The 26,197-nt window shown below is 45.3% G+C and overlaps 1 protein-coding gene across 2 annotated transcripts in view; it reads left to right on the forward strand.

Moving 5' to 3' along the window:
* The window catches only part of Myo10 (myosin X), a 230,524-nt gene that overhangs the window by 124,726 nt on the left and 79,601 nt on the right, over positions 1-26,197 (forward strand). For both annotated transcript variants that reach the window (XM_045133108.1, XM_045133107.1), the window contains exons 9-19: positions 781-884; positions 9,924-10,053; positions 12,606-12,724; positions 13,792-13,938; positions 14,116-14,216; positions 14,301-14,367; positions 15,030-15,122; positions 15,605-15,673; positions 16,640-16,722; positions 19,774-19,882; positions 23,458-23,538. In XM_045133108.1, coding sequence (XP_044989043.1) covers positions 781-884; positions 9,924-10,053; positions 12,606-12,724; positions 13,792-13,938; positions 14,116-14,216; positions 14,301-14,367; positions 15,030-15,122; positions 15,605-15,673; positions 16,640-16,722; positions 19,774-19,882; positions 23,458-23,538 — 1,103 coding nt within the window. The remainder of the gene's footprint in view (positions 1-780; positions 885-9,923; positions 10,054-12,605; positions 12,725-13,791; positions 13,939-14,115; positions 14,217-14,300; positions 14,368-15,029; positions 15,123-15,604; positions 15,674-16,639; positions 16,723-19,773; positions 19,883-23,457; positions 23,539-26,197) is intronic.

Below are 26,197 nucleotides of genomic sequence, written 5' to 3' on the forward strand. Positions count from 1 at the left end.
CCTCTATCTTTCTTACTCTCTCACTCTTGTATATAACATAAAAGGCAGATCTGTTGGGCTTGCCTCAAAAAAAAAAAAAAGCAAAAAAAAAAACCGAATTTCCAAATACTTCCAATGCTCCAATGCTTTTTTGTTTGTTTTGGTAGTGGTATGGGACATATAACCCAGCATCGTACCATTGAGCTGTACCTCGATATATGTTTGGCTTAACAGAAAACAAACTGGGATCCTCATCAATTTCTTTTTCAGTACCAATTTTTTTAAAGTTTTATTTATTTATTTGAGAGCTACAGACAGAAGGAGGACGGGAGGAAGGAAGGGAGAGAAAGAGAGAGGGAGAGAGAGAGAGAATGGGCGCACCAGGGCTTCCAGCCACGGCAAACGAACTCCAGACGCGTGCGCCCCCTTGTGCATCTGGCTAACGTGGGTCCTGGGGAATTGAGCCTCGAACCGGGGTCCTTAGGCTTCACAAGCAAGCGCTTAACCGCTAACCCATCTCTCCAGCCCTCAGTACCAATTTTTATAATTCCATCTGTTTTATTTAAATTGTTTCTATGTTCCCTAGGCTGTTATAAGGAAATTCTGTTGTCTTAATATGGGATGTTGGGGATACCGGATTATGTGTGTACTTTAGTTCTTAACATTACAGAGTAGAATCCCCAGCCCAATAAATCATAAATTAATTAATGCATGAATGAATACAGTGACCGCTGTTGAGTTTTGTCTTATTGTGGTCAGCTACGTACTGATGTTACCTTTCTGTCTCCCTCCCTCCTGTAGAAGAATTTTATTTATCTGTGCCTGAAAACTACCATTACTTGAATCAGTCTGGATGTACAGAAGACAAGACAATCAGTGATCAGAAATCCTTCAGGGAAGTGGTTGTAAGTTACTTTCTTATTTTCTCTTCTTACGACTGCAAATTCATCTTCCATTTCAGCTTTTTTCTTTGAAGTAGGGTCTCGCTGTAGTCCAGGCTGACCTAGAGCTCACTATGCAGTCTCAGGCTGGCCTCAAACTCACAGCGATCCTCCTACCTCTGCCTCCCGAAGAGTGCTGGGATTAAAGGCATGCGCCACCACGCCCAGCTACAAATTGATTCTTTGAAGTAGTTTTTAAAGTACTGCGCAGCCTCCGTATTTCTGGGTCCTACATCTGTGGAGTCAACCAATCTAAGAGGAAAAACATTGACATTTCTACCAAGTACAGGCTTCTTTCCTTCCTTGCCATTATAATATAAAAGTAACAACTACCCATGTGGCATATGCTTTTTATGTTAGTATTGTAAGTCATGTAGAGGTGGTTTAAAGTTTGCACGAGAGCTAGACGTGACAGCTCTTGGGGAAGGTGAACGTAGGAGGAACACAAGTTTAAGGCCAGCATGGGCTGCACAAATCTTGTCTCATCGAGAAGTAAACAAGTAAACAGAAGAGTCGGGTATGGTGATGCATGCTTGTCCTCGCAACACAGAGGAGGCCGGGGCAAGAGTCATCCAAGCCGGCTTCAAGCTTGTAGCAGTTCTTATTAGTGCTTTTTTGAGTTTTTGTGCCCTGGAGATTCCTGTATCCAATGCCTCGTGAATATGGAGGGCCAACTGTGTTTTATTTTATTGTACTTTATTTTATTTTATTTTTGGGTTTTCGAGGTAGGGTCTTACTATAGCCCAGGCTGACCTGGAATATGGAGGCTCAGGGTGGCCTCGAACTCACGGTAATCCTCCCACCTCTGCCTCCCAAGTGCTAGGATTAAAGGCGTGCGCCACCACGCCCGGCTCCAACTGTATTTTAAATTCTCTTTCTCCATTTAAATTTGGGCTTCTAGACTTTTTTTCAGTTGTAATCTTCACAGTTTATTTAGTACTGCCATTTAAAAAGCCTGTGTTCTAACACAAGTACTCATTCTTGATGACAGGGAAGCTTGTCTCAGGAGTTTTCCCACCTATTTTTGCTCCTTTCTAGAAGCTGAGGAACAATAATTTGTGATAAAAGGATGCTGAAGACAGGCCAGACCTGTAATCATCTGAGTCTGGTTGTACTATACGCCCCACACCCAGACAGCTCACTGGCCACCAGGGTGCACTTGGCCGATCTCCCTGCCTCGGGTGCGGTTCTTCAGGCTTCCTCTTGGGTCGTCGTTTTCCCTCCCAGAACTTGCTCTTTTTGTCAGCCAGCAGTCAACTGCAGAGAGCTGGTTAGAGTCCCTGTGATTGCCAGCTGTATTGTTGCATCGAGAGAACAGGGTTTGGCACGTGATGTTAGGAAAGTATTTTATATCATCTAGAAAGGAAAGAGGACCTATATGTGAAATTGACAAAACTAATAGAAGCATTCTAGTTATATATGCCCTTTATAGATAAGATTTGTTGGTCTTCAACTATTTAACTCATGATTACTTGTTAATGTTGGCCCACCACAAGTAGCGATGAAAAATTGGCTGATATTTAGTGAGGCTGTAAATGTGGTATTTTTAACCATTGTATTTTAACCTTGCTTTGGAAGTTCCAAGCAGAAATTCAGGAATCGGGAATCAAGAGAGGGAAGGAGGGGAGGGAATGATGTGCAACTTTGGAGAAAGAAGGGAGCCCAACACTCCTTTCTGTGAGCAGTAGATTTTCTTTTCCCAACCCTGTGAGAATCAAGAATGGGGAACAGTTTAAATAATTTATTGTGACTATATGTGGAGATCTCGTATAGTAAGTAAAACATACCAAGTATATTAGTAATATCAGAAGCGTTATTACAGAAGAAATGACGCAGGTAGGAGGCAGCCATACATACGTATGTATGTGTGTATGAGTGCGTGTATCCATTTTATTTTAAAAAGTTATTTTTCAAATCCATTTATAGTAATTATATGTGCAGAAAAATGTGCAAACAAAAATAGGTACAAGGCTGGAGAGATGGCTTTTAGTGGTTAAGGTGTTTGTCCGCAAAGCCAAAGGACCCAAGTTTGATTCCCCAGTACCCACTTAAAGCCAGATGTACAAGGTGGCAAACACATCTGGAGTTCATTTACAGTGTCTTAAGGCCCTATTGTGCCCATTCTCTCTCCCTCCCTCTCTTCCTCTCTCTCTCTCAAATTTTAATGTATAAAAGATGTTACCTCATGTAGCGGAATTCTATATTGCTTTATTTCATATAATCATTGCATTCTATATTATATGTAATATATATTAAATTTCTATAATGAGCATATTAACTCTTAATGATTATATCATTAGTATTTGGGGAAAGACTTGCCTTTCGCTTGGGCAGAGACAATGAATGTATTCCCAATTTTGTAGCCATTTTTAATATAGCCTTTTAAATTGGACCATAATTTTTTCAGTTAAGATGAAAGCTATTTCAAGTCAGAAATAACAACTAATTGATTTTATTGCCTACATTAAGCCCACTGGGAGGGTGGCTGGTGAAATGCGTGTGAGGTAACACGAGGCTTTGATGAGTGCTTGTCCATCCACTCTCACTTGGCACACGTCGCACGTGGACGTGGCTGCGGCTGGGGTTTCCTCACTCCAGAGACCTTGCGGCCTGTCCCCGGGGTGCTGAGCGGTGTGTGGTCAAGACTGTGTTCGCACGAGCTCATTCAACACAAGTCAGGTTCTATTAGATCCAAAGGGATTGATGGTGTACTTCCGTTTTGCAAGGAACACAGAATTGTTTCAGTCTCGGAAAACTTGGAAGTTGTCAACTTCAAGAAGAAATAAACAGGACGTGTGAAGAGAGTGAGTTGATTGTGACGTAGCACTGCAGTGGGCATTCACGAACTGTGCGTGGCTAAGCAGGCTGAGGCAAGGGGAGGTTTGCACAGGCAAAATGAGGAAGGTTACAGAGGTGTTTGTTTATAGAGAGAGGCAGAGAGAGAGAATGGGTGCACCAGGGCTTCCAGCCACCGTAAACGAACTCAAGACGCATGCGCCCCCTTGTGCATCTGGCTTACGTGGGTCCGGGAGAATCGAACCTGGGTCCTTTGGCTTTGCAGGCAAACGTCTTAACCGCTAAGCCATCTCTCCAGCCCACAGAGGTCTTTTTGAATCATAGGCAGCCCTTGCCTGTAAGGAAGAGTGAGTAGCAAGGGTGGCATCTGCCCGCGGGAGCATGGGCACAGGCCCTCAGGATGTCTGGGCAGGTTGCTGGGCTCCTGTGGCCCTGGCAGAGCAGAGGCTTCGCTGTGGTCGTGTTCTCAGGCAGAGGCATGCTGCTTCTTGGCTTTGTTAGTTACAATCGAACAAGAATGATACCACTTTGGTTCTGGCGGCTCTCAGATCACATGAGCCAATTTTATACATAAGCCCTTACCTTAAAATGAGCCCACCATAGACCATAACATGGCATTGCATAAAACATTGCTGTTAAATGACTTACTTGTAATTTATCGAGCCCCCCCCCCACACACACACACAGTGCCCCTTCTCCCATGTCAGGCTTACTGCTTATTGATTCAGGCTCAGCTAAGATCCCTGTTTCCCGAGAGGGCCGTTCACTCTCCAGTGTTTCCCGTGTGACACCCTTTGCTGCCTGAGGGTTGAGGTGTGCCACGTGCTTGCCATGCTCCCCGCCCTACATGCCTGCAGTAACAGACATCTGTTCTCTTATGTGCTTGTAAAAAAATTATTGAAAATACTCCAGGGGCTTGGCAGATGGCTCAGCTCTTGAAGACATTTGCTGCAAAGCCTGACGGTCCAAGCTTGGTTCCCTGGTACCTATGTAAAGCCAGGTGCACAAAGTGATACATATCTAGAGTTTGTTTCAGTGGCAAGAGGCCCTGGCACACTCATTCGCTCTGGGTCTGTTCCTTTCCCTCCCCTCTTTCAAGTAAATAATTTTTTTTTTTCCTAAAAAGAGAATTCTCCATATAACTCTTTTCAGTTTTATAACTCAGTTAGTGTTGAGCAATTCTGAGTTGTGCTTAAAATTTCCCAGGTTTTTTTTTTTTTTTTTTTTGCTTTGGTTTTAAGCCATATTTTTGAGGTAATAAAATAATTATAATAAGCCTTTAAGTGGCTACTTTTGCCAAAGGGGACAGGGGACTGCTCAGTAAAATGATTATAAAACGGATAGCAAGAGATAGGAACTAGGGGTTCTTGCTGGCAGTTTAACACACACCCATGCTGCTGATAATTGGTTACTGCCATGAAATTCTCCATGTGATTAATGCAGTTACCACATAGTCCCATATTCCAGCTAATTGACTATTCATTTGAAGCTAGTCACAAATTCATTAATATGCATATTCACTTTGTATCATTGTATTTTTTCATCTACAACGTTCATATGGATTTTTTTGGGGGGGTGGTTCGAGGTAGAATCTCACTCTGGTCCAGGCTGGCCTAGAATTAACTATGTAGTCTCAGGCTGGCCTCGAACTCATGGTGATCCTACCTCTGCCTCCTGAGTGCTGGGATTAAAGGTGTGCGCCACCATGTCCGGCCTTCATATGGGTTTTAAGAGTGTTTTTATGATACACTTGTTGATCTTTTTCTTTTGATGGGAATTTTCTGCTACTGTGTATGTATTCTATTTATCTTCTTTCTTTTTAGTATTATATAGAGTCCAGGTAGGTGACCTAGCCAAGACCTTCATTTCTGTGATCACTGTAAAATTAGCTTTGGGAAAAAAAATTCTTTTCTTTTGATTTTTGAGATAGGATCTCATTATGAAGCCCAGGCTGGCCTTGAACTTACGTTCATTTTGTTCAACCACTCAAGTGCTGGGAATACAGCAATGCACCACCATGCCCAGTTCTTGGCTTAGAAAATTTTTCTAAACTCATTTTAATTTATTTTTTTAAATTTTTTCTGTTTTAATATATTTGAGAGGAACAGACAGAGAATGAGGCCGAGAGAGAGAGAGAGAGAGAGAGAGAGAGAGAGATAGAGGGGGAGAGAATGGGTGCGCCAGAGCCTCCAGCCACTGCAAACGAACTCCAGACGCGTGCACCCCTTGTGCATCTGGCTAATGTGGGTCCTGGGGAATCGAGCCTCAAACCAGGGTCCTTAGGCTTCACAGGCAAGCGCTTAACCGCTAAGCCATCTCTCCAGCCCTCTAAACTCATTTTAGATATGCCATGTCACATATGAAGAAAACTTTAGTCATAGAAAGAAAAGGAACATGTGTAGTCTTGTACATAGAAACCTTTTGCACATTTCTCCGATTTTGGCATGGTCTTTAACATTGTTTTAGAATGTAAATAAAGGCCAGACATAGTGATTCACGAGCCTTTAATCCCTGAACTTGAGAAGCTGAGCTAGAAGAATTGCTGTGAGTTCAGTGCCAGTCTAAGCCTAGGCTATCTAAGCCAGAGTGGGTTCCAGGGCAGTGTGGGTAGAGTAAGACTCTAACTTAAAAAAAGAAAGAAAGATTGAAATTATTTCTTACCTGCATTTTTTTTTGCTTTAATTATATTTTTTTCATAAATCACTGGTAAATATAATTACTATACCATGTAAAATTTTGTTCTTTACATAAATTTCTGCTTACATCCATTAAGTTAGTCTTCCTGCTTTTGATTAAGTAAACAATAATATTTTTAAACATATTTTCTTGTTATTATTTTGTTTACTTGAGAGAGAGAAAGACAGGAAGAGAGAGAGAGAGAGACAGTGGTGCACCAGGGCCTCTAGACACGGCAAACAAACTCCAGACACATGGGCCACGTTGTGCATCTGGCTTACATGGGTCCTGGGGAATCGAACCTAGGTCCTTTGGCTTTGTAGGCAAGTGTCTTAACTGCTAAGCCATCTCTCTAGTCTGTGATCGGTAATATTTTAATTAGTGTTAACACATAATGTAAATTAGCTTAGTATGTCGCTGAAGTTCGAATTTACGCTCCTGTGTCCCCCAACCATGGTGAAGGCAGCGCATAGTTCTGTGCCCCGCAAGTGGTGCTGGGCCCCTCCCCAGCCAGTTTCAGAACCGAAACTTGCCTGTCAAAGCCGTGACCCGATGTCAGTCACCACTTCTCTGGGGTTTCCCGCAAGAGGAATAACGCATCATGTATCCTTTTCAAAACATTTGTGCTGGGTTTGGTGGCGCACGACTTTAGTCCCAACCCTTTGGGGGGGGCAGAGGCTTTACTTGGGTGCTGTGGAATTGAACCCAGGCGAGCAGGCTTTGCAAGCAAATGCCTTTAATCATTGACGTGCCACCCCAGCATATACTATGTGCTCTGTGCCTAGCTTCTCACAGCCTCAGTGCCACATGGATCGTTCTCCATTCCTCGTTTCTCACTGGGATTCCAGTGAATAGGCAGTTGTTTCTTTGTGCCCCCCCCCCCCCGCCATTAACAGTCTCTGTTTTGATAGAAGCATTGCCAACATGTTAGAGATAGAGAGCTGCTGTTGACAACCACAGTTAGGCCCAACACGGTTTGAACTGTTTATTTCTTTTTCTTTTTTGAGGTAGGGTCTCCCTCTAACCCAGGCTGATCTGGCATTTCCTGGCCTTGAACTCACAGCAATCCCCCTGCCTTCCAAGTGTTAGAATTTAAGGCATGCACCCCACTGGCTAAACTGTTTTCAGATTGTTGAGTTTCTTTTTTTCTCCCCCCATTCTGTCTTATAAAAATGACTGTAGGAACAGGAATACAATGTTAGGACTGAGCGTGTGTAGCTGTCTGAGAGCTTGCCTAACATGCTCAAGGCCCTAGTTCCAATGCCCTGTAGCACATACATGAAGAAAGAAGTTGTTTTAGCTTTTTATGTTAAGCTTCAACAAACACAATTGTTTGTGAATAATGCATATGATTTTCTTCACGAGGTCTACAATATCAGAATAAGTTTGGTTGCTACATTTGACTTGTCTAATTGTAGGATATATGTTTTTCCTTTGAAAGTTTTGTTAAAAAGCTCCACAGTTGAAGCCGGGCGTGGTGGCGCACGCCTTTAATCCCAGCACTCGGGAGGCAGAGGTAGGAGGATCCACATGAGTTCGAGGCCACCCTGAGACTACATAGTTAATTCTAGGACTGCCTGGACCAGAGTGAGACCCTACCTCAAAAAACCAAAAAAAGAAAAAATTTTTAAAAACCCATATTCACAGTTGGCCAGGAGTGGTGGCGCATGCCTTTAATCCCAGGACAGCACTCTCATAGTGAATATTTTATGAAGCTTTTGTACAGAAATTTTCCTTGAAATCAATTTCCACATTCATATTCTTGGAGATTGCAATGTCTCTCTCTTCTTCTTGTGTGTCCTTGGGAATCACCCGAGTGTGGAGATGGTAATGCTAACCTCCTGGACCTCGACGTTGACTCCGCTGCGCAGCTCAGAGAGAGAGCTCTTTGACTTCCCTGAATCCTCGCTGTTACTTTGTCCCTCGATATTAAATTTGTAGGACTGGGAGCAAACGTGACCTCGTGATCATGTTTTCTGCAAAGGTCGCACGATGTATAGCAGCAGCCACCAGTATAAAAATGTCCCTGGTCTAACCAGCCTAAGTATGTCATTCAGAAATTTGCTAGTGTTGTAGCAGTGACCTCAGGTTTACTTTAACTTGTGGGCTTGATTTCTAGGAAGGTAAACATGACTCGGTTTACTTAGTTTTGTTACCTAAGTGTCTCTCTGGAGAACTCTGAAGGATGTCTTCCTCTTCATTGTTAGCCCTTTCTTTCTAGCTGTATCGCGTTTTCCCTGTAAAGAAATTAAACTTTTCACAATTTAAAATGACTTGTTTCCTTTTGCTCTTTTTCCTGCTTCACAGTGGTACCTACACAGTCCATTTCCTCCTTTCCTGCCATGTGTAGCCTTTGTTTGGGTTCAAGTTCTCCTTACAGGTCATTTTCTTCAGTGTTGCCAACAATTCCTTCCTGTTTTGTGTGTGTGTGTAGGGGAGCGGGATTCTTTTTGAACAGCCTTTTCCTCCATGAATGTTGTGTGGCTCCTACATCACAATGCAAAGTGACGGGGTCGGAGATGATTGAGAAAGCACCTGTTGCTCAGATGCGTGCCCGTAGCGCAGTCCCGGGGCCGCATGCTTATTTTCCCAAAACAGCATTCCCTTAACCTCCAGTTACTCTCCTGAGACCATGAAACAGTGTCAAAAGCCTTTGGAGAAGCCGGGCGTGGTGACACACACCTTTAATCCCAGCACTTGGGAGGCAGAGGGAGGAGGATCGCTGTGAGTTCGAGGCCACCCTTAGACTACATAGTGAATTCCAGGTCAGCCTGAGCCAGAGTGACACCCTACTCTGAAGAAGAAAAAACACCTTTGGAGAAATCGGGATGGAAGTATAGGGAGACAGGTTCCAACCTATTTAGCTATCCCATGCATATCTATTAAACTAGGAAGAAAAAGCCCTCCTCTCTGCTGAGTTTCTGCTACAGAACCTCAGTCCATCTGTTTGGCTCCCTGTTGTATTTGACGTTAAGACGAGGTCCCAGAGTTTACAGTCTCATAACACATTGTCCTCCCCACCCTTCATATAAGGAAACAATATGTCTGGGCTGGGAAGATTGCTCAATGGTTAAAGGCACTTGCTTACAAAGTCTCCCAGGCTCGGTTCAATTATTCCCAAGCCACCCGTGTAAGCAAAAAGCGGCGCCAGCCACTAGTGTTTGTTTGCTGCAGCAGCAGGAGACCCTGGCATGCCTATTCAAGCACACATGCAAATAAATAAGTTTTAAAGAAATTTTGACAAGAAAAACCAGTATTTGATATGCTTTGATATCGGTAGGCCAAAAGCATGGCTCCCTTAGTGATTGTCCGGCAGTGTGAGCAAGAGGCTGGGACGTGAGGCCCGCCTTTGTTACTTTGTTGATTGGGTTATCTGGGCATTCCACAGTGCCTCCGCATCTTCTCCTGGGCAACATTATAGGTGAGTGGTTATCCACCTAGTGCCTTGAGAATGGTACCTACTGATTGCATTGCCATGAACAGTTTTACTTCCGGAATAAGAACGACCTGACGCCAGGTATTTTCTTCCAGACGGCGATGGAAGTAATGCAGTTCAGCAAGGAGGAAGTCCGGGAAGTTCTGAGGTTGCTGGCTGGAATCCTACACCTCGGCAACATAGAATTCATCACTGCTGGAGGGGCGCAGGTGTCCTTCAAAACAGGTAACATGACGCCTGCCTGCCTGCCTTCGGCCTTTCCTCACAGGGGATGGAGCTAAATCATTGACTGTCTGGCCTTTTAAAGAAAAGGCTTTTTTTTTTTTTTTTTTTTTTTTTTATTTGAGAGCGACAGACACAGAGAGAAAGACAGAGAGAGGGAGAGAGAGAGAATGGGCGCGCCAGGGCTTCCAGCCTCTGCAAACGAACTCCAGACGCGTGCGCCCCCTTGTGCATCTGGCTAACGTGGGACCTGGGGAATCGAGCCTCGAACCGGGGTCCTTAGGCTTCACAGGCAAGCGCTTAACCACTAAGCCATCTCTCCAGCCCAAGAAAAGGCTTTTTGATACCCGGAAGAGAGCTGCAGATTTTCCCCGCCTTTAGAGCCAGGACCTGAGCCCAGGACCTCATGGTCGCCAAGCGCACGCCCTCCCAGTGGGCTGCGCTCCACACCCAGCCTCAGACCCATAGCGTGGCCGTGCAGGGTCCGAGCACGGGGAGAGGGGACTGACGTGAGAGGACGCCTGCGTTCTTGTTCTTACTGAGAGGGAAAACGGCACGAGCAGTGAGGACCTGAGAGGTGAAAATTGTCCAGCAAGACCCACCGCTGTGCTGCGGTGACGCTTACCGAGTCGCGGTGTGGGGCCGCGGAACGGCGCCTCGCGACGCAGCGATGCCGGCTGCCACCCCTCGTGCTGGTCCCCTCGCGCCACTAGCCCTGTCCTTCCCGTAGGGTACCCTGCGGCCAACTCAGGTTGTTTTTCAAATTGCTCGTTAGCGTGCGTGCACGCACGAGTGTGGATTCACAGGCACACTGGGCTCTCCTGCCTGCAGACGAATGGACACAGGCACCACGTTCGCTATCTGACTCTGCATGGGTACTGAAGCTGGGCCGGAACGCTTTACCAGCAAGCCCATTTTAACTACTGAGCCAGCTCCCCAGCCCCAAAACACACACACACACACAGATACACATCTTGAGTTTTGTGACAGAAGCAATAGATGCGCTCATGGAAGTTGGGAGTTTGATGTGTTAGATGTCAGCATGTTTCTGGAGGACCCCCATATGTAAGTCAGGAATTTTCAAATGTTTGAGCCCACTCAACTCCTGTCAATACCTTCTGAAATCATAAGACCCTAGGAGTGTTTGCGGGTGTGGGTTATATCTGTTTGTCTTATCATTAGAAGTTAAAACTGAAAAGGTCACGTGTGGTGGTTGCACAGGCCAAGAATCTCAGCACGTGGGAGGCTCAGGCAGGAAGTTGGCTAGTTGAAGGCCAACCTAGGCTACATACTGACTATATCGTAGCTAGCCTGGGCTACCTAGTGAGACTCTGTTTCAAAAAAACCTTGAGAAACTTAATATATTCATTACTTTGCTTAATAATAAACTTATGCCATATTAAATGCACTTTTTAAAATATTTATTTGAGAGAAAGAGGCAGATGAAGAGAATGGGGTCATGGCCTCCAGCCAATGCAAAGGAACTCCAAATGTATGTGCCACCGTGTACATCTGTCTTACTTTACTGGGGAATTTTGCCTGGGTCCTTAGACTTCACAGGCACATGCCTGAGCCGCTAAGCCATCTCTCCAGCCCCTCAAGTGTATTTTTATTTAATAGATTGTTTTTCAAAATAGAAAAAAAGGGGCTGGAGAGATGGCTTAGTGGATAAGCACTTGCCTGTGAAGCCTAAGGACCCTGGTTCAAGGCTCGATTCCCCAGGTCCCACGTTAGCCAGATGCACAAGGGGGCACATGCATTTGGAGTTAGTTTGCAGTGGCTAGAGGCCCTGGTACGCCCATTCTCTCTCTCTCTCTCTCTCTCTGTTACTCTCAAATAAATAAATAAAAATGAACAAAATTTAAAAAAAAATAGAAAAAAAGTCAGTGATAGCCGGGCATGGTGGCGCACGCCTTTAATCCTAGCAGAGGCAGAGGTAGGAGGAGCACTGTGAGTTTGTGGCCAGCCTGAGACTACATAGTGAATTCCAGGTCAGCCTGGGCTAAAGTGAAACCCTGCCTCAAACAAACAAACAAACAAACAAAAAGGTCTGTGAGAACTGGCCTCCTCAGGGGGTGTGAAGGCCCATGCTCTCCTACACTATCACGACGGGACACTACCAAGCTCCCATTCAGCACGGAGCCCTCAGAACTGCTTATTCTCAATACTGGCCACAGATGTCAGTAGGATTGCAACGTCTGCTTCTGTATTCCGTTGGATATGATGTCTCATGTTCTCTTGAACACTGTTGTGTATTCTAGAGAAAAGTGAGAGTGGCCAAGCCAGTGACGTCTGAGCGCCCTCAGTGACAAAGCGCTTCAGGGTCCTGGAGTCACCAGCAAATACTGTGTCCAAGAACTGGGCTCCAGCCTGGGGAGTGCCAAGGGCACTGGGCCTTGGTGATAACATGTGTCCAGCAGTTCTAGCCGAGTCCAAAGACTGCTCTGTGCTCTCTGCTGTGGCCGTGTGGAGTTGGGCCTGAACCCATCCTGGGTCCAGCAGCTGCTGCGTTTGGGAGGCCGGAGGTCCACATGTTCCTTATTCTTCATTTTCAGCTTTGGGCAGGTCTGCAGAGTTACTTGGGCTGGACCCAGCACAGCTCACAGATGCTCTTACCCAGAGATCCATGTTCCTCAGGGGAGAAGAGATCCTGACGCCTCTCAGCGTTCAGCAGGTACCCTCAACACCATCAGGCTTGTCTTGAACACTCACACCTCAGAGTTTCAGACCCATAATTTATGACTTTGACACATGACCACAGTGAAGTCATTAAATGACTTGGGCTTATGGTCAAATATGCACGGTGTTCAGGTGTGGGGAGTGGACGAAGCGGCTGGACTGCTCTGAGAGCCGCAGTGGAGGGTAGTTCTCACGGGCTCCAGCTGGCACAGGTCATTTGAGGGTTGGCCCTGATGGTTACAGTTACCACTGTCTGTTCTTGGGGACTTCGTTTACTGTGCCTCCGTTTCCTTTTCTGTAAGTTAAGCATAGTTACACCAAATTCATAGGACTCCTGCAAAGGTACAAATAAATAACATGCAAAGTATGGCACAGAATTAACAATAAGTAAACATTAGCCATTATATTGTTTTGTTTTACAAAAAGACAGAGCAGTAGCATTTTATTTATTTTTGCCTCTGCCACCACCTGGAACCAATTTACGTGTGCCAGCCCCTCTATCTTTTCCTAATCGGAGAAATAAAAATGCTGACTTCTTATGAAGAAAACTTTTGTGGGTACAAGTAGAATATGAAAGATGATCATTTGAAAACTGGATTTTTTAATTTTTAAAATATTTAATTTTAATAATTTAATATTATTCATTTGAAAGAGAGGCAAACAGAGATTGAATGGGTGCCCCAGGGCCTCTAGCCACTGCAGACAAACTCCAGAATCCTGCACCACCATGTGCATCTGGCTTACGTGGGTCCTGGGATATTGAACCTGGGTCCTTAGGCTTCACAGGTAAGGGCCTTAACTGCTGAGCCATCCCTCCAGCCCCTGCAGACGGGGTCTTAGTGTTATTAAACCGGAGAAGGTTTGTACCCACGTGTATAGATTTGGAGTCTTCTGTGTAACCATACGTGCAGAGTCAGGTTCAGAAAGCAGAAGCTTACAGGGATTCTTGTGACTCTTGCTGTCAAATCCTTCCCATCCTTAGTGGTCTGTCTTCTTAGATGACCTTGACTCACTCAGCCCTGGTGTCCTGGCACACCACGGCCACTGTCTCCTGTCCCCCAGGCGGTGGACAGCCGCGACTCCTTGGCCATGGCACTTTATGCGCGCTGCTTCGAGTGGGTGATCAAGAAGATCAACAGCAGGATCAAGGGCCGGGACGACTTCAAGTCCATCGGCATCCTTGACATCTTCGGATTTGAAAACTTTGAGGTAGGCCTCCCGAGAGCCGGCCACGGGGCTTCCCTTCTGTTCCGTAGGCGCTGTGACAGCATTTCGTCCCGCAGACACTGAGCTTTTCTCTCCACAGCTTAGTTTTCATTCGCCCACTACCACCTCTCTGTGCACTGGCGCGGGCACGGAGCCCTCACCAGCGTCTCTTCCCCTTAGGTTAACCACTTTGAGCAGTTCAATATCAACTATGCGAACGAGAAGCTTCAGGAATACTTCAACAAGCATATCTTTTCTTTAGAACAGCTAGAATATAGCAGGTAAGCATGCCCAGGCTTCTCTTTAAGATCTAAATTAGTGTAAAGGTATGCTTTAAACTCACTCGGCCCTTTCCGTCTTCCCAGAGAAGGCTTGGTGTGGGAAGACATCGACTGGATCGACAATGGAGAATGCCTGGACCTGATTGAGAAGGTACCGACCGCCGAAGAATGAGACAGCCCCCGGGGTGTGCAGCTGGCCCGAGTCACGTTGATGGGAACGCCAGAGCTTGTGCAGACACGCACATCAAAGATGAGAATGTTTAGGACACAATGGGCCATTTGGAAACCTGAATGTAAATGTGCAAGGTTGAATTCAGACACTTGGCTGCTTCCAGCTTATTGTTTCCTTGAAGCCAGGGTTTTAGAATCGACGGTGTAGGACTTGGCTCCGCTTATTCTTGAAGCCAGGAGTGAAGACTTAGTAGTAGATTTGCCACTTGTAAAAAAAAGGTGTTTGTTCTTTTTTTTTTGAGACAGGGTCTTATTGTGTATCCTTGGCTGGCCTAGAACTGGCGACATAGATTAGGCTGGGCTTGAATTTGTTTGAGTCCTTCTGCCTCCTGAGGGCCGGGGTTTTAAAGGCCACGGGCCACTATACCCAGCTACCAGTGGTAAAACTTTTACCCACAAAATTGCAGTGGGTTTCATGGTTTAGAACATCTATAGAGCACTTAACTGGTTTTATATGCATGGCACATCTTTTTATGTATGTTTTTCCTGTTTATTCTCTAAGTTACTAGAAGACAGGGCAGTGGGGCTATAAGTGGTTTGAAAGATAGACATTCCGCACTTGTTACTTTTTCTTCCCTGCAGAAACTTGGCCTCCTCGCCTTGATCAATGAAGAAAGCCATTTCCCTCAGGCCACCGACAGCACCTTGTTGGAGAAGTTGCACAGTCAACATGCAGTATGTCTCAGCATGAACAGTAGCTCTAAGCACAAAGATCGTATTATATTGTATATAAGATTATATATATATACACACACCGGCGTATATATGTATGTAGGTGTGTGTGTGTGTCTGTGTGTATGTGTGTGTATATATATATATATATATATATATATATATATATATATATCTCCAGAGCTGTTGTGTTGGCCTCACTGTGCCTCTGATTTCATTGTTTTTTCCCCCCTCCTCAATGCAATCTCTTCTGTCCTTATTAGACTTATTGGACCTAATGAGCATAATATGCCCATTTATTTTATGAGTAGAGGACTGAAATGCTTTAGCTCGTTGCCATGACACTTGAGAATTAGTGCCTCAGGCGTATCCTATGCTCCGTCCCAAAACTGATGTCTCTACCTAGATTTGCAGTTGTCACTGTTGTTTTCTGTAGAACTTAATCCGTGAGTAAAGGAAGGTGTCTGTATTTCTTTTTTAACTAGAATAACCACTTTTATGTGAAGCCCAGAGTTGCAGTCAACAATTTTGGAGTGAAACACTACGCTGGAGAGGTAGTTTCTTGTTAAGATCTTTATTATCTTTTTCCACTGCGTGTCCAGTGTTTAGTTCAGAAACCAACTGCCTTTCATAAATCTCTCTCTTCTCTCTCTCTCTCTCTCTCTCTCTTACTTTCTTCCTATTTTTTTAGACAGGGTCTCATGTAGCTCAAGCTGGCCTTGAACCCCAGCTTTTTTTCTACCTCTGCTTCCTGAGTGCTGAGGTTACATGGGTGCACACCCCATGCTCTGAATCTACCTTCTAAAGAAGTCACTGAAAAAGAAAGAAAGAAAAAAAAAAGTCACTGAATGTGGTGACACACACCTGTGATCCCAGCATTCAGGAAGATTGAGTTTGAGGCCAGCCTGGCCTACATACTGAGCCCTTGTCTAAAAAGGAAAGGACACAGCTGGGTGAGGAGTGGTTAGACGGGCTTGCTTGCAGACGGTGCTGGCCTGGGTTCAATTCCCCAGTATCCACTCGGGGTCTGATGCTCAAAGTGTTGCATGTGTCTGGAGCTTGTTTGTGCCCAACCTGCTTCTCCCTATCAAATAAATAAGTAAATACAAATATTTAGGAAGAAGGAGCAGTACCAGGGAGATGGCACCGTGATAAACACTTGCTTGCAAAGCCTGCCACTTGGGTTCAGTTCTCCAGTCCCTTGTAAAGTCACATGCACAGACTGGTACCTGTGTCTGGAATTCATCTGCAGCACCAAGAGGTCCTGGTGTGCCCATATGGCATTCCGTCCCTCTCTCCTCTCTCAAATGAATAAACAAGTAAAAACAGTAAATAGTAAAAAGAGATCAAAATAGAAGCGGGACTACTTGGAAAGAAGAAAGGGTTCAGGGAAAGTAGAAGGGGAGGAAGACAAAGGAGGGGGAACTTTTTTTTTTTTTAATACAACAAGGAATTGTTGGTTCATGACCTGAACACCGGTGTGTTGTCGGGATGTCCTTCTCACTGTGTGTCAAAACTAGGTGCAGTATGATGTGCGAGGTATCTTGGAGAAGAACAGAGACACCTTTAGAGACGACCTTCTCAACCTGCTGAGAGAAAGCAGGTATGCGGGCTGTCTTCCATGATGTCATCAGCAAGCAGATTATAATTTACTTGATGAACGCAGAGCAGGGCGCCTCATGGAAACACTGCTCTAAAACTTGCTTCTTGGGCCGGGCGTGTAGGTAGGAGGATCGCCTTGAGTTCGAGGCCAGCCTGAGACTCCATAGTGAATTCCAGGTCAGCCTGGGCTAGAGTGAGACCCTACCTCAAAAAACAATAAAAACAAAACAAAACAAAACAAAAAAACTTGCTTCTTCATGCAAGCGTTGATGAAAACAAGAACGTAATAGCAATGACTGTCATTTAATGAGGCAGAAATGGCAGCAAATCCATGAGTCAGGTAATCTACTCTGTCTTTTCTGCGGACAAGGAAACTGAGGCTTGGAGTGGGTAAGTGACTTTGCTGAGGCCTCCTGAATGTTAACCACGGTGCTGTAAAATACTCCTTTGATCAAGTCTGTTTGGAGATTAACCTGACCAACCTGCTTTCCTCAGTGGGTGTTAATTTCAGCCTCTGTTTTATAGAGTTCTGTTTCTCATTAGTTTAAGATGTCAAGAAAATCAAGCAAGTGTTAATACAGCCAGAATTACACATTCATTATTCATTCTTAGACTGTAAATTCACACCTTTGAATCAATAATTCAGGATAGTATGGTAAAAATGCAATGATTGGTTTAGCCACATGTGTACAGTAAGCCTGGAAGCCTCCTATTGTTAGAAGACTTTGTGGAAGAGGAGAGTTTTGAGACAAAGCCCTCTCCTAGAGGCTTTCCAAAGCTGGGGTACCCAGCATGAACCCAAAGTAATCTATAAAAAGAACTGAACTTTCAGTGTCTCAGGAAGGAAGTAGCATGATTGTTAAACACCTGACCTGTTTCTCAGCCAGGCGGTCATCCTGTGGCTTAGCTAGCTGTGAATTGGGGTACTGGGACCAGGCTGAGAGCCAGCTGGGCTGTAAGCCTCGCTAACTATCCCATGGATAGGGTCACTGCTTAGACTATTACTTCAGTTTGTAGAAGAGATTTTCAGACCTGCAGAAAAAGTGCAGAAAAAGACTGTAGCGTATTATCTGCAAAAACCATTTTAAGCTGGTAGATTTGAAGTGATGCGCTTAAATAAAAGTTGTGTTGGTTCAGAACAGAAGCAGTTTGTTGGGGGACCTTCAGGATAGGACACCCACCTGTTTGTGTTCTACTGTTAAGGGTGCTGGGATGGGTATGCTAATCTGGCTGCGCCCCCCCCCCCCCAGATGTCCCTTTGCAGTTGGAAGGCTCAGCCTGTCTGTCTCCTGTCCCCCACCCCCACCGTCCTCCTTCATCTTTGACATCTTTGACCCTTTGGTGGAACCCACGCTTTTTCCAACAGCTCAGAGCACAGTTAGGGAACTTCTGAGAGTGTGTTCTGCTGAGCACCCCGAAACTAAAGCGAGATGTTCTGGGCGTAGTGAATAGTGACCAGGGACTGCTGTGTTTGGCTCCTGGGGGCTACAGACAGACACTCAGATTACCTCCTTGCCTTCCCGGTCACGTTGAAGCCACCCTCTCCTAGCTTTATAGTCATGCCCTCTGCGCAAGGAGGAAAGATATAACGGGGAAAACTTTGACCTTATTAGTACTGGTGTTGGGTTTTCAAACTTAGTCACAGTAAGGGCTGCCATTAGCATCACACACTCAGCACCGTATTTCCAGTCATTTGCACACATTTGCTCATTTCATTCTTGCCTCAGCAATAGAAGACATATCCTAAAATTATCTGCATTTTTTCAGATGAGAAAACCAGAGTCTGGAGAGAGAGAGAGAGAGAGAGAGAGAAGGTTGCATGTGTCTCTTAGCTAGCAAAGGAGGTGGGATTTAACCTCAGTCAGCCTCATCCAGACTCCCCAGCACTTACCTTCACTCAGCTGTGAGGAGGGCAGGGCACGCTAAGGTGTCTCTGTGTCTGCTGGGCCACATCCACAGAAACAGTATTGGGGAGAATAGTGGGTCAAGTATTTGTGCTCACAAGCCTGAGGACTTGAGTTTGGCTCCCCAGATCCCACGTAAACTCTAGTGCTGGGAAGGCAGAGGCAAGGAGTGCCCGGGGCTCCCTGGCCAGTTGGTCTAGTCTAGCTAAAGCAGTGAGCTCAGAGGTCAGCAAGAAACCCTGTAATCAAGAATGCCACAGGCCGGAGAGATGGCTTGGTGGTTAAGATTCTTTCCTACAAAGCCAGAGGACCCAGGTTGGACTCCGCATTGTAAGCCAGATGCACAAAGTGGTGTATGCATGCATCAGGAATTTATTTGCAGTGGCTAGAGGCCCTGGCATACCCATTCTCTCTCTATCCGCCTCATTCTCTCTCACTCTCTGTCTCTAATAAACAAATAAAAAAGAATGACACTGAACAGCAATCGAAGAATAGTCTGCATGTCGACCTCTACACACATGTGCATGGCTGCATGCATACCACACACATATACATGCCCAAAAAAATTAGGTAAAAAAAGAAAATACTTGGGAAAATAAGCTAGCTGTAGCAAACATGTGCAGGCTTTTTCCTTGTCATTATTTCCTAAACAAAGAGGTGTAAAAACTACGCAGCACGCGCCTTGTTTTGGCGCTGTAAGTAGCACCGACGTGCGCGTTGTTAGGGCGGCTTGGGTGACCCGTGCGCGGACGCTGTGCTGTTCTCTGTAAGGCACTTGCGGCGCCTTTTGCACTTGCATATTTATGGGGAGTCGTGGAGCCAGTCCCCTGCACAGGCAGGGGTGCCCGGAGCCACTTCTGCAGACAGGGAAGCTGAGGCCACGGGGCCCGATGGGTCTCCAGACGCCATGTGCTGCCCTTGGTTCTGTCTGTCCACTTCACGTCTGTGCCGAGCCTGGTACTCTGAAGATGGTCACCTTTCTTCAGTGCCCCTCGCTGCCAAGCAGTGGTTGGCTTGACCTCTTTGGAAGCTGTCGTGACTGTTTTAGGCCCCAGCGTAAGGCTTCCAGTTGCTGGGGGGGGATTTGAATTTGCAGGGCCCCAGCTAGCGGTCAGATGCGCGCGCCTCACGGCCCTCTCTCTCTCCAGACGTGACTTCATCTACGACCTCTTTGAGCACGTCTCAAGCCGCAACAACCAGGACACCTTGAAATGTGGAAGCAAGCACCGGCGGCCCACGGTCAGCTCCCAGTTCAAGGTTAGTCTGCAGTGCTGGGCCAGGAGTCCATCATGCTGGGATTTTAGGGACTGAGATATGAATGTATAAGAAGATTTAATTTTGCTTTCTTTGCTGTCGTGCTTTTCTTAAAAAGTGCTTTATAAATACACATTTTGGGGGTTAAAGGTATACTGATCCTGTCACGTTTGAGGACCTCAGGTCAGTCTTCAGCACACCCATAGATATATGTATACATTCACCCATAGATAAATGCATAAATATGTGGATTTTTTAAATTAAAGGATAGCTGTTTAATTCTGAGCTTTTAAAAATATTTTATTTATTTATTTGAGAGAGAGAGCGAGAGAGGCAAATAAAGAATGGATATGCCAGGGCCTCTAGCCACTGTAAACGAACTGTAGATGCTTGTGGCACCTTGTGCATCTGGCTCATGTGGGTACTAGGGAATGGATCCTGGGTCCTTAGGCTTTGCAGGCAAGTGCCATAACCACTAAGCCATCTCTCCAGCCCTATTTCTGAGCTTTTGAAATAGCAGATCTTCTAAAAAGGTCTATTTTGCCATCTTAAATTACTCTCATTTATGTTTAAAATCTCATGTGAAAAGAGTATAGTTCTTCCCATATCTGGATATTTGGAGATTTTCCTAGATATGTTTACAGTATTATAACCAGAAATGAGAGCCAGTTTTTACATTTAAATAACTTTGACGACAGTTACCTTATCCAGATATCCAGAATTCAAGAAAAATAGAGAACATTGACATTTGAACTACATGAACATCTTCAGTCTTTCAGAGTTAGGCAGAGCTACAGTGACCACTGCCTTCAGCTGTCTGTTTTGCCCTCCAGTGACAGTCCTGACTTGAAGGGACGATGGCATGACGTCAGCCAGCCTCTGAGGCTGCTCACACAGGGCCAGGAGTTGAGCTTAGTGCTCGGCAGAATGGCTCATAGTAGTGGACGGGGTGGCCAGAGCAGATAGGGCAGCGTGCCGGCCACGCGCTCAGTTCTTGTCACATTCCCGTCTCCTGCATGACTGCCATTCTCACTCTTCCTCACAGTCCCTCTTGGGAGCATGCCATTGTCTCCGTGCTAATTGACGAGGGGACACTAAGGTCAGGGGGGAAGTAGAGGTGACTCCTCAGCCCCACGCTGGACTGAAGCAGGATTTGAGCTGAACCTAGGTGTGCCAGGCACCAGGCTCTCGGTCTTCAAGTGCACATGTTTTGTTTCTTCCAAGGAAGCCAGTTTTGCCCGGGTTAGCTTGGAAGGTGTACATGCATTAGAACTTCACTTGTGTGAGGGATGAAGGAATCAGGTGATCTTTCTTGCTCTAGCCTAGGCTGGCCTGGACTTCACTATGTAGTCTCAGGCTGGTCTCAAACTCACAGTGATCCTCCTGCCTCAGCCCCTCAAGTATTGGGATTACAGGCACATACCAGCGGTCATGCACACACTGTTTCGTGATGGAGAATTTTTTACATTTGCCAAAGCAAAGAGAAGTGCATTATGAGTCCTTAGTTTCATCTCACTGATAATTTCTTATCAGCTGAATCCTGTCAGCACTCCTAAGAGAAAAGGAAATCCCAGACTGACACCCATTTATTTCAGCCATCAATATTTCAGTATGGACTATCAGTGGCTAAACCTGAAATATTACAGAACCTCTGCATCAATGCACTTACAATGTTTTTAAAATATTGTACTTTTATTTATTTAATTGACAGAAGAAAGGGGGGAGAGTGCTGGGATTAAGGCCCTGCATCACCATGCCCAGCTCATATGCAGCCTTTTGACACTGAGGAAGATGTTATCCTCTACAAAGTTGATACTGGAAAACAGCGCAATCCAATTATAAAAAAATAAAATAAAAGCCTGCTGTTGTGGAATCTGCTTTTCCCAGCACCAGGAAGGCAGAGGTAGAAGGATCGCTGTGATGTCAAGGCCAGTGTGGGGCTGCAGAGCTTGTTCCAGGACAGCCTGAGTGAGAGTGAGACCCTTCGTGGAAAGAAACAAAACATCAAATCAAATCAGATCTCACAGGTCTTAACTAAACTCAGTTTTGTATCAGGCCACTTGCAAAGCAGTCCTTCACCTTGTGCATTTGCATATTGCCCACAAGACCTCAGGTTGAACAAGCCTGTGAGACCTAAAGCTTTTGTAAGCAGAAAAGTAAAGAATCAGTATAGTATTCTATTTATTCAGCAGAAAAATTATAAGAAAATAAAAAGACAAGAGTTTCAGTGAAAACCAAAATGTTAAAAAGATATCAGTCCACCAGATATAATATATGAACCACTTCCTTCTGGTGTAAAAGAGCAAACCATTCAAGAATTATGACATTTGTGGGCTGGAGAGATGGCTCAGTGGTTAAGGCACTTGCCTGCACAGGCTAACAACCTGGCTTTGATTCCCCAGTACCAATGTAAAGCCAGAGGCACAAAGTGGTTCGTGAATTTGGAGTTGTTTGTAACAGCTGCAGGCCAGCACCTTAACCACTGAGCCATCTCTCCAGTCCACCATTAAATTTTTGAGCCAGGAGTGGTGGCACACACCTTTAATCCCAATACTTGGGAGACAGAGGTAGGAGAATTGCCAGTTTGAGGTCACATAGTGAATTCCAGGTCAGCCTGAGCTAGAGTGAGACCCTACCTGGAAAAAAAATTGTAAGTTCAGAACTGGAGGGATGGCTTAGCTGTTAAGGTATTTGCCTGCAAAGCCAAAGAACCCAGGTTCAATTCCCCAGGACCCACATTAGCCAGATGCATAAGGTGGGGCATGCATCTGGAGTTCATCTGCAGTGGCTGGAGGCCCTGGGATTCCCATAGTCTTTCTCTGTCTTCCCTCTCCTCCCCCTCTTTCTTTCTGTCAAATAAACAAATATATATATATATATTAAAAACATTACAAGTGCATTGATGCAGGGGTTCTGTAATATCTCAATGGGGTTAGCCTTTGATAGTCCATATTGAAATATCGATGGCTGAAATAAATGGGTGTCAGTCTGGGATTTCCTTTTCTATTAGGAATGCTGACAGGATCAAGCTGATAAGAAATTATCAGTGAGATGAACCTAAGGACTCACAATGTACTTCTGCTTGCTTTGGCAAATGTAAGAAATTCTCCATCATGAAACAATGTGTGCAGGAGTGCTGGTATGTGCCTGTACCCCCAATACTTGAGAGGCCAAGGCAGGAGGATCAGGAATTCCAGACCAGCCTCAGCTACATTGTGAGTTTGAGGCCAGCCTGGGCTACATGCAACCTTGTCTCCAAAACCATAAGTGAGACAAATAAGAGAACCCTTGATTGCTATGATCATATGTATAGGTATGTATACACACATGCACGTTTGTATGTATGTAAGTATATGATAGTCTTTGGGACATCAGTTGGCATAAGTCTTTAGACTTACTGATCAGAAAGCACACGTCAGAGATGGTGGCTCACAGACGAGGGAGGACTGGCACTGACATTTTGATATTCTGTCTGTTCGTTTTTACCTTCGTTTGTGATCAGTGCTTAGGGTTTTGAGCAATTTCAAGAATGACACACTAGGGGACTAAGTCAACATACTCTCCTTCCTTTTTGACAGGATTCCCTGCATTCCTTAATGGCAATGCTGAGCTCCTCAAACCCTTTCTTTGTTCGCTGCATCAAGCCAAACATGCAGAAGGTAAGGGCAGCCAGCGTCCTCGAGGACACGGCCTCCTGGGTGGCGGCTTGCAGCTCTGGTTTCTCCGCAGCCCTTTCATTATGTGTGCTTGGAAATGGACATGACGTTATTACAACCTGACATTAGATGGAAAACTCCCCTTTGTCCTCCGAGCCTGTTAGTCTGCCTTTGAGTGACGCCATTAGGCTTCAGGGAGATCTGCTTTCAAAGGAAACACTATGAAGCCTTCACATTTTCTTCAGCCTTTGGCTTGAAATTCTTGGATTCAGTTCCAAAATGCAATATATCTCTTAAGAAAAAAAAATCTGGCATGTTTCTTGTGGTAGCTGATTGTTTTTTAAGTTTTCTTCTTTTCCTTGTTAAACACGGGGTTGTAATCCAGGTAAAGATGACGCATTACAAGTACTTTAATATAACTCAGAAATGGCCTGAGTTTAAGGAGAGCCTGCTCACACAAGGAAACGGAGCATTAGATATGCGCAGCTGCTAAACTCGAGTATCTTGTCTTAATAAACAGTTAATGAATCGTTTATTTCTTCATCAGATAAGTCTAACCAAAGGACTCCACTTAGGAATCCTTCCTGTAAAAACCACATATTTATTTATTTGCATGTTTATTTAAGAGTGAGTGAGTGAGTGTGAGTGTGTGTACGGGGGTGTGTCACTGCAGATGAACTCCACGCCCCACTGTGTGCAGTTGCCTTGATGTGGATGCTGGGCAATTAGGACAGGGCCTTAACTGCTGAGCCATCTGCCCGGCCCTAGGAACCCTTCTTTTAAGAAAGAGACCCCTTGGGCTGGAGAGATGGCGATAGCCCAGCAGTTAAGGAGCTTGCCTACAAAGCCTAAGGATCTGGGTTCAGTTCCCAGTACCCACACATCACAGGTGGGACCTGCGCCTGGAGTTCATTTGCAGTGGGCGGAGGCCCGGTGCACTCATTCTTCCTCTCTCTCTTTCTGAAATAAATACATCTTTTTAAAAAAAAAAAAAGAAAGAAAGAGATCCCTCATAAGATAATATTTTCAAGAGCTCTTTGTTATGAAAGTGCTACCGCGTGCATTTCGTATCACTTGACCGTGACTTTGGCTTCACATTTTTCATTTATGGTCTCAGCGGTGTCCTAGTAAGAGCCACATCGCTGGCGTCTTAGAAACTCATTTGGACGTCTCTCGTAAACCTTCTCAGTCGTAACTGAGCTGCCACGGCAAGAACTTGGCATCAGTATGGCATAAAGATTGGTCTGATACGGAAATCTGTAATTACTTCCTGTATGCCTGTTAGCCGGGTCGGTCAGACACCCCTGTAATCCTAGCACTTGGGAGGCAGAAACAGGGGTCCATTTCCAGTTTGAGACCAACCTGAGCTGCCCAGCCTAGTCTGTCTAATGAGATCTTGTCTCAGAGGCTGGAGAGATAGCTTATCGGTTAAGGCAGGTACATGCAAACTCAAAGAACTCCGGTTCGATTCCCCAGGACCCATGTAAGCCAGATACACAAGGTGGCACATGCTTCTGGAATTCATTTGCAGTGGCTAGAGGCCCTGGCACACCCGTTCTTCCTCTCACACACACATAAATAAAAGTAAATTTTAAAGAAACAAATGAAACAACAAGGGGTTTCAAATACAGCTCAGTTGACAGAGTACTTGTCTAGCATCCCTAAAGCTGTCGGTTCAGCCCTTGCTCCACACGAAGCCAGTGTGGCGGGGCATGCTTGTAATCCTCGCGCTCCACGGGAGAGCTAGAAGTAGGAGGATCAAAAGTTCAAGGTTATCCTTAGATAAATAGTGAGTTCAAGATCTACCTGGACTACATGAGACCCTGTCTAAAGAAGCAAGGAAAGGCAGCTTGGGAGATGGCTCAGCAGGTCAAGGCACTTATTTGCATGTGGCCCAGGTTCAGTTCTCCAGACACCCATGTGAAAGCCAGACCCAGGAAGTGGCACAAGTGCCTGATGTTTTGTTCTAAGTACGGTGACAAGAGATGCTCATGCACGTGTGCACACACACACACACACAAATTTTTCTTTCTTTTTTGGTTTTTCAAGGTAGGGTCTCACTCTAGCCCAGGCCGACCTGGAATTCACTATGTGGCCTCGAACTCACAGTGATCCTCCCACCTCTGCCTCCCGAGTGCTGGGATTAAAGGAGTGCGCCACCACGCCCGGCTACAGATATTTTCTTAAGCAGATGAGCAAAGCTTTCCCCACAAATATATAGGGTATACATGTATATTTAGGATTTTTGTTTGATCACAATGTAGGAAAGAATTTTTTGATACTTGCCTACCCTTCTTCCCTCTGTCCCCCTTCCGTCCCTTCCCTCCCTTCCCTCCCTCCCTTCTCCCCTCTTCCCTGCTTTGCTTCACCCCTCTTCCTTTCCCTTCCTTCTCTCCTTCGTTTTTGGTGTTCACTGGGAATTGAACCTCATGCATACTAAGTAAGGGCCCTGCCAATGTAGGAAATTAATAGAGTACCCAACTCTGTACAACGACATGTTATGTAAAGTGGCTCATATTTCAGATGCTGTGCTTTATAAACCCTGGTGAGCAGTGATTACAAGAGTGTGGATATGCTTTGTATTTCTAGCACATTCTCACAGGAGTAGCTTAATCTCTGTTTTTTCCATTTTTCACAGTAGGGCAAACATGTGGTGTCTCAT

Source organism: Jaculus jaculus, chromosome 13 (genome assembly GCF_020740685.1).
Source record: "Jaculus jaculus isolate mJacJac1 chromosome 13, mJacJac1.mat.Y.cur, whole genome shotgun sequence".
NCBI classification, from domain to species: domain Eukaryota; kingdom Metazoa; phylum Chordata; class Mammalia; order Rodentia; family Dipodidae; genus Jaculus; species Jaculus jaculus.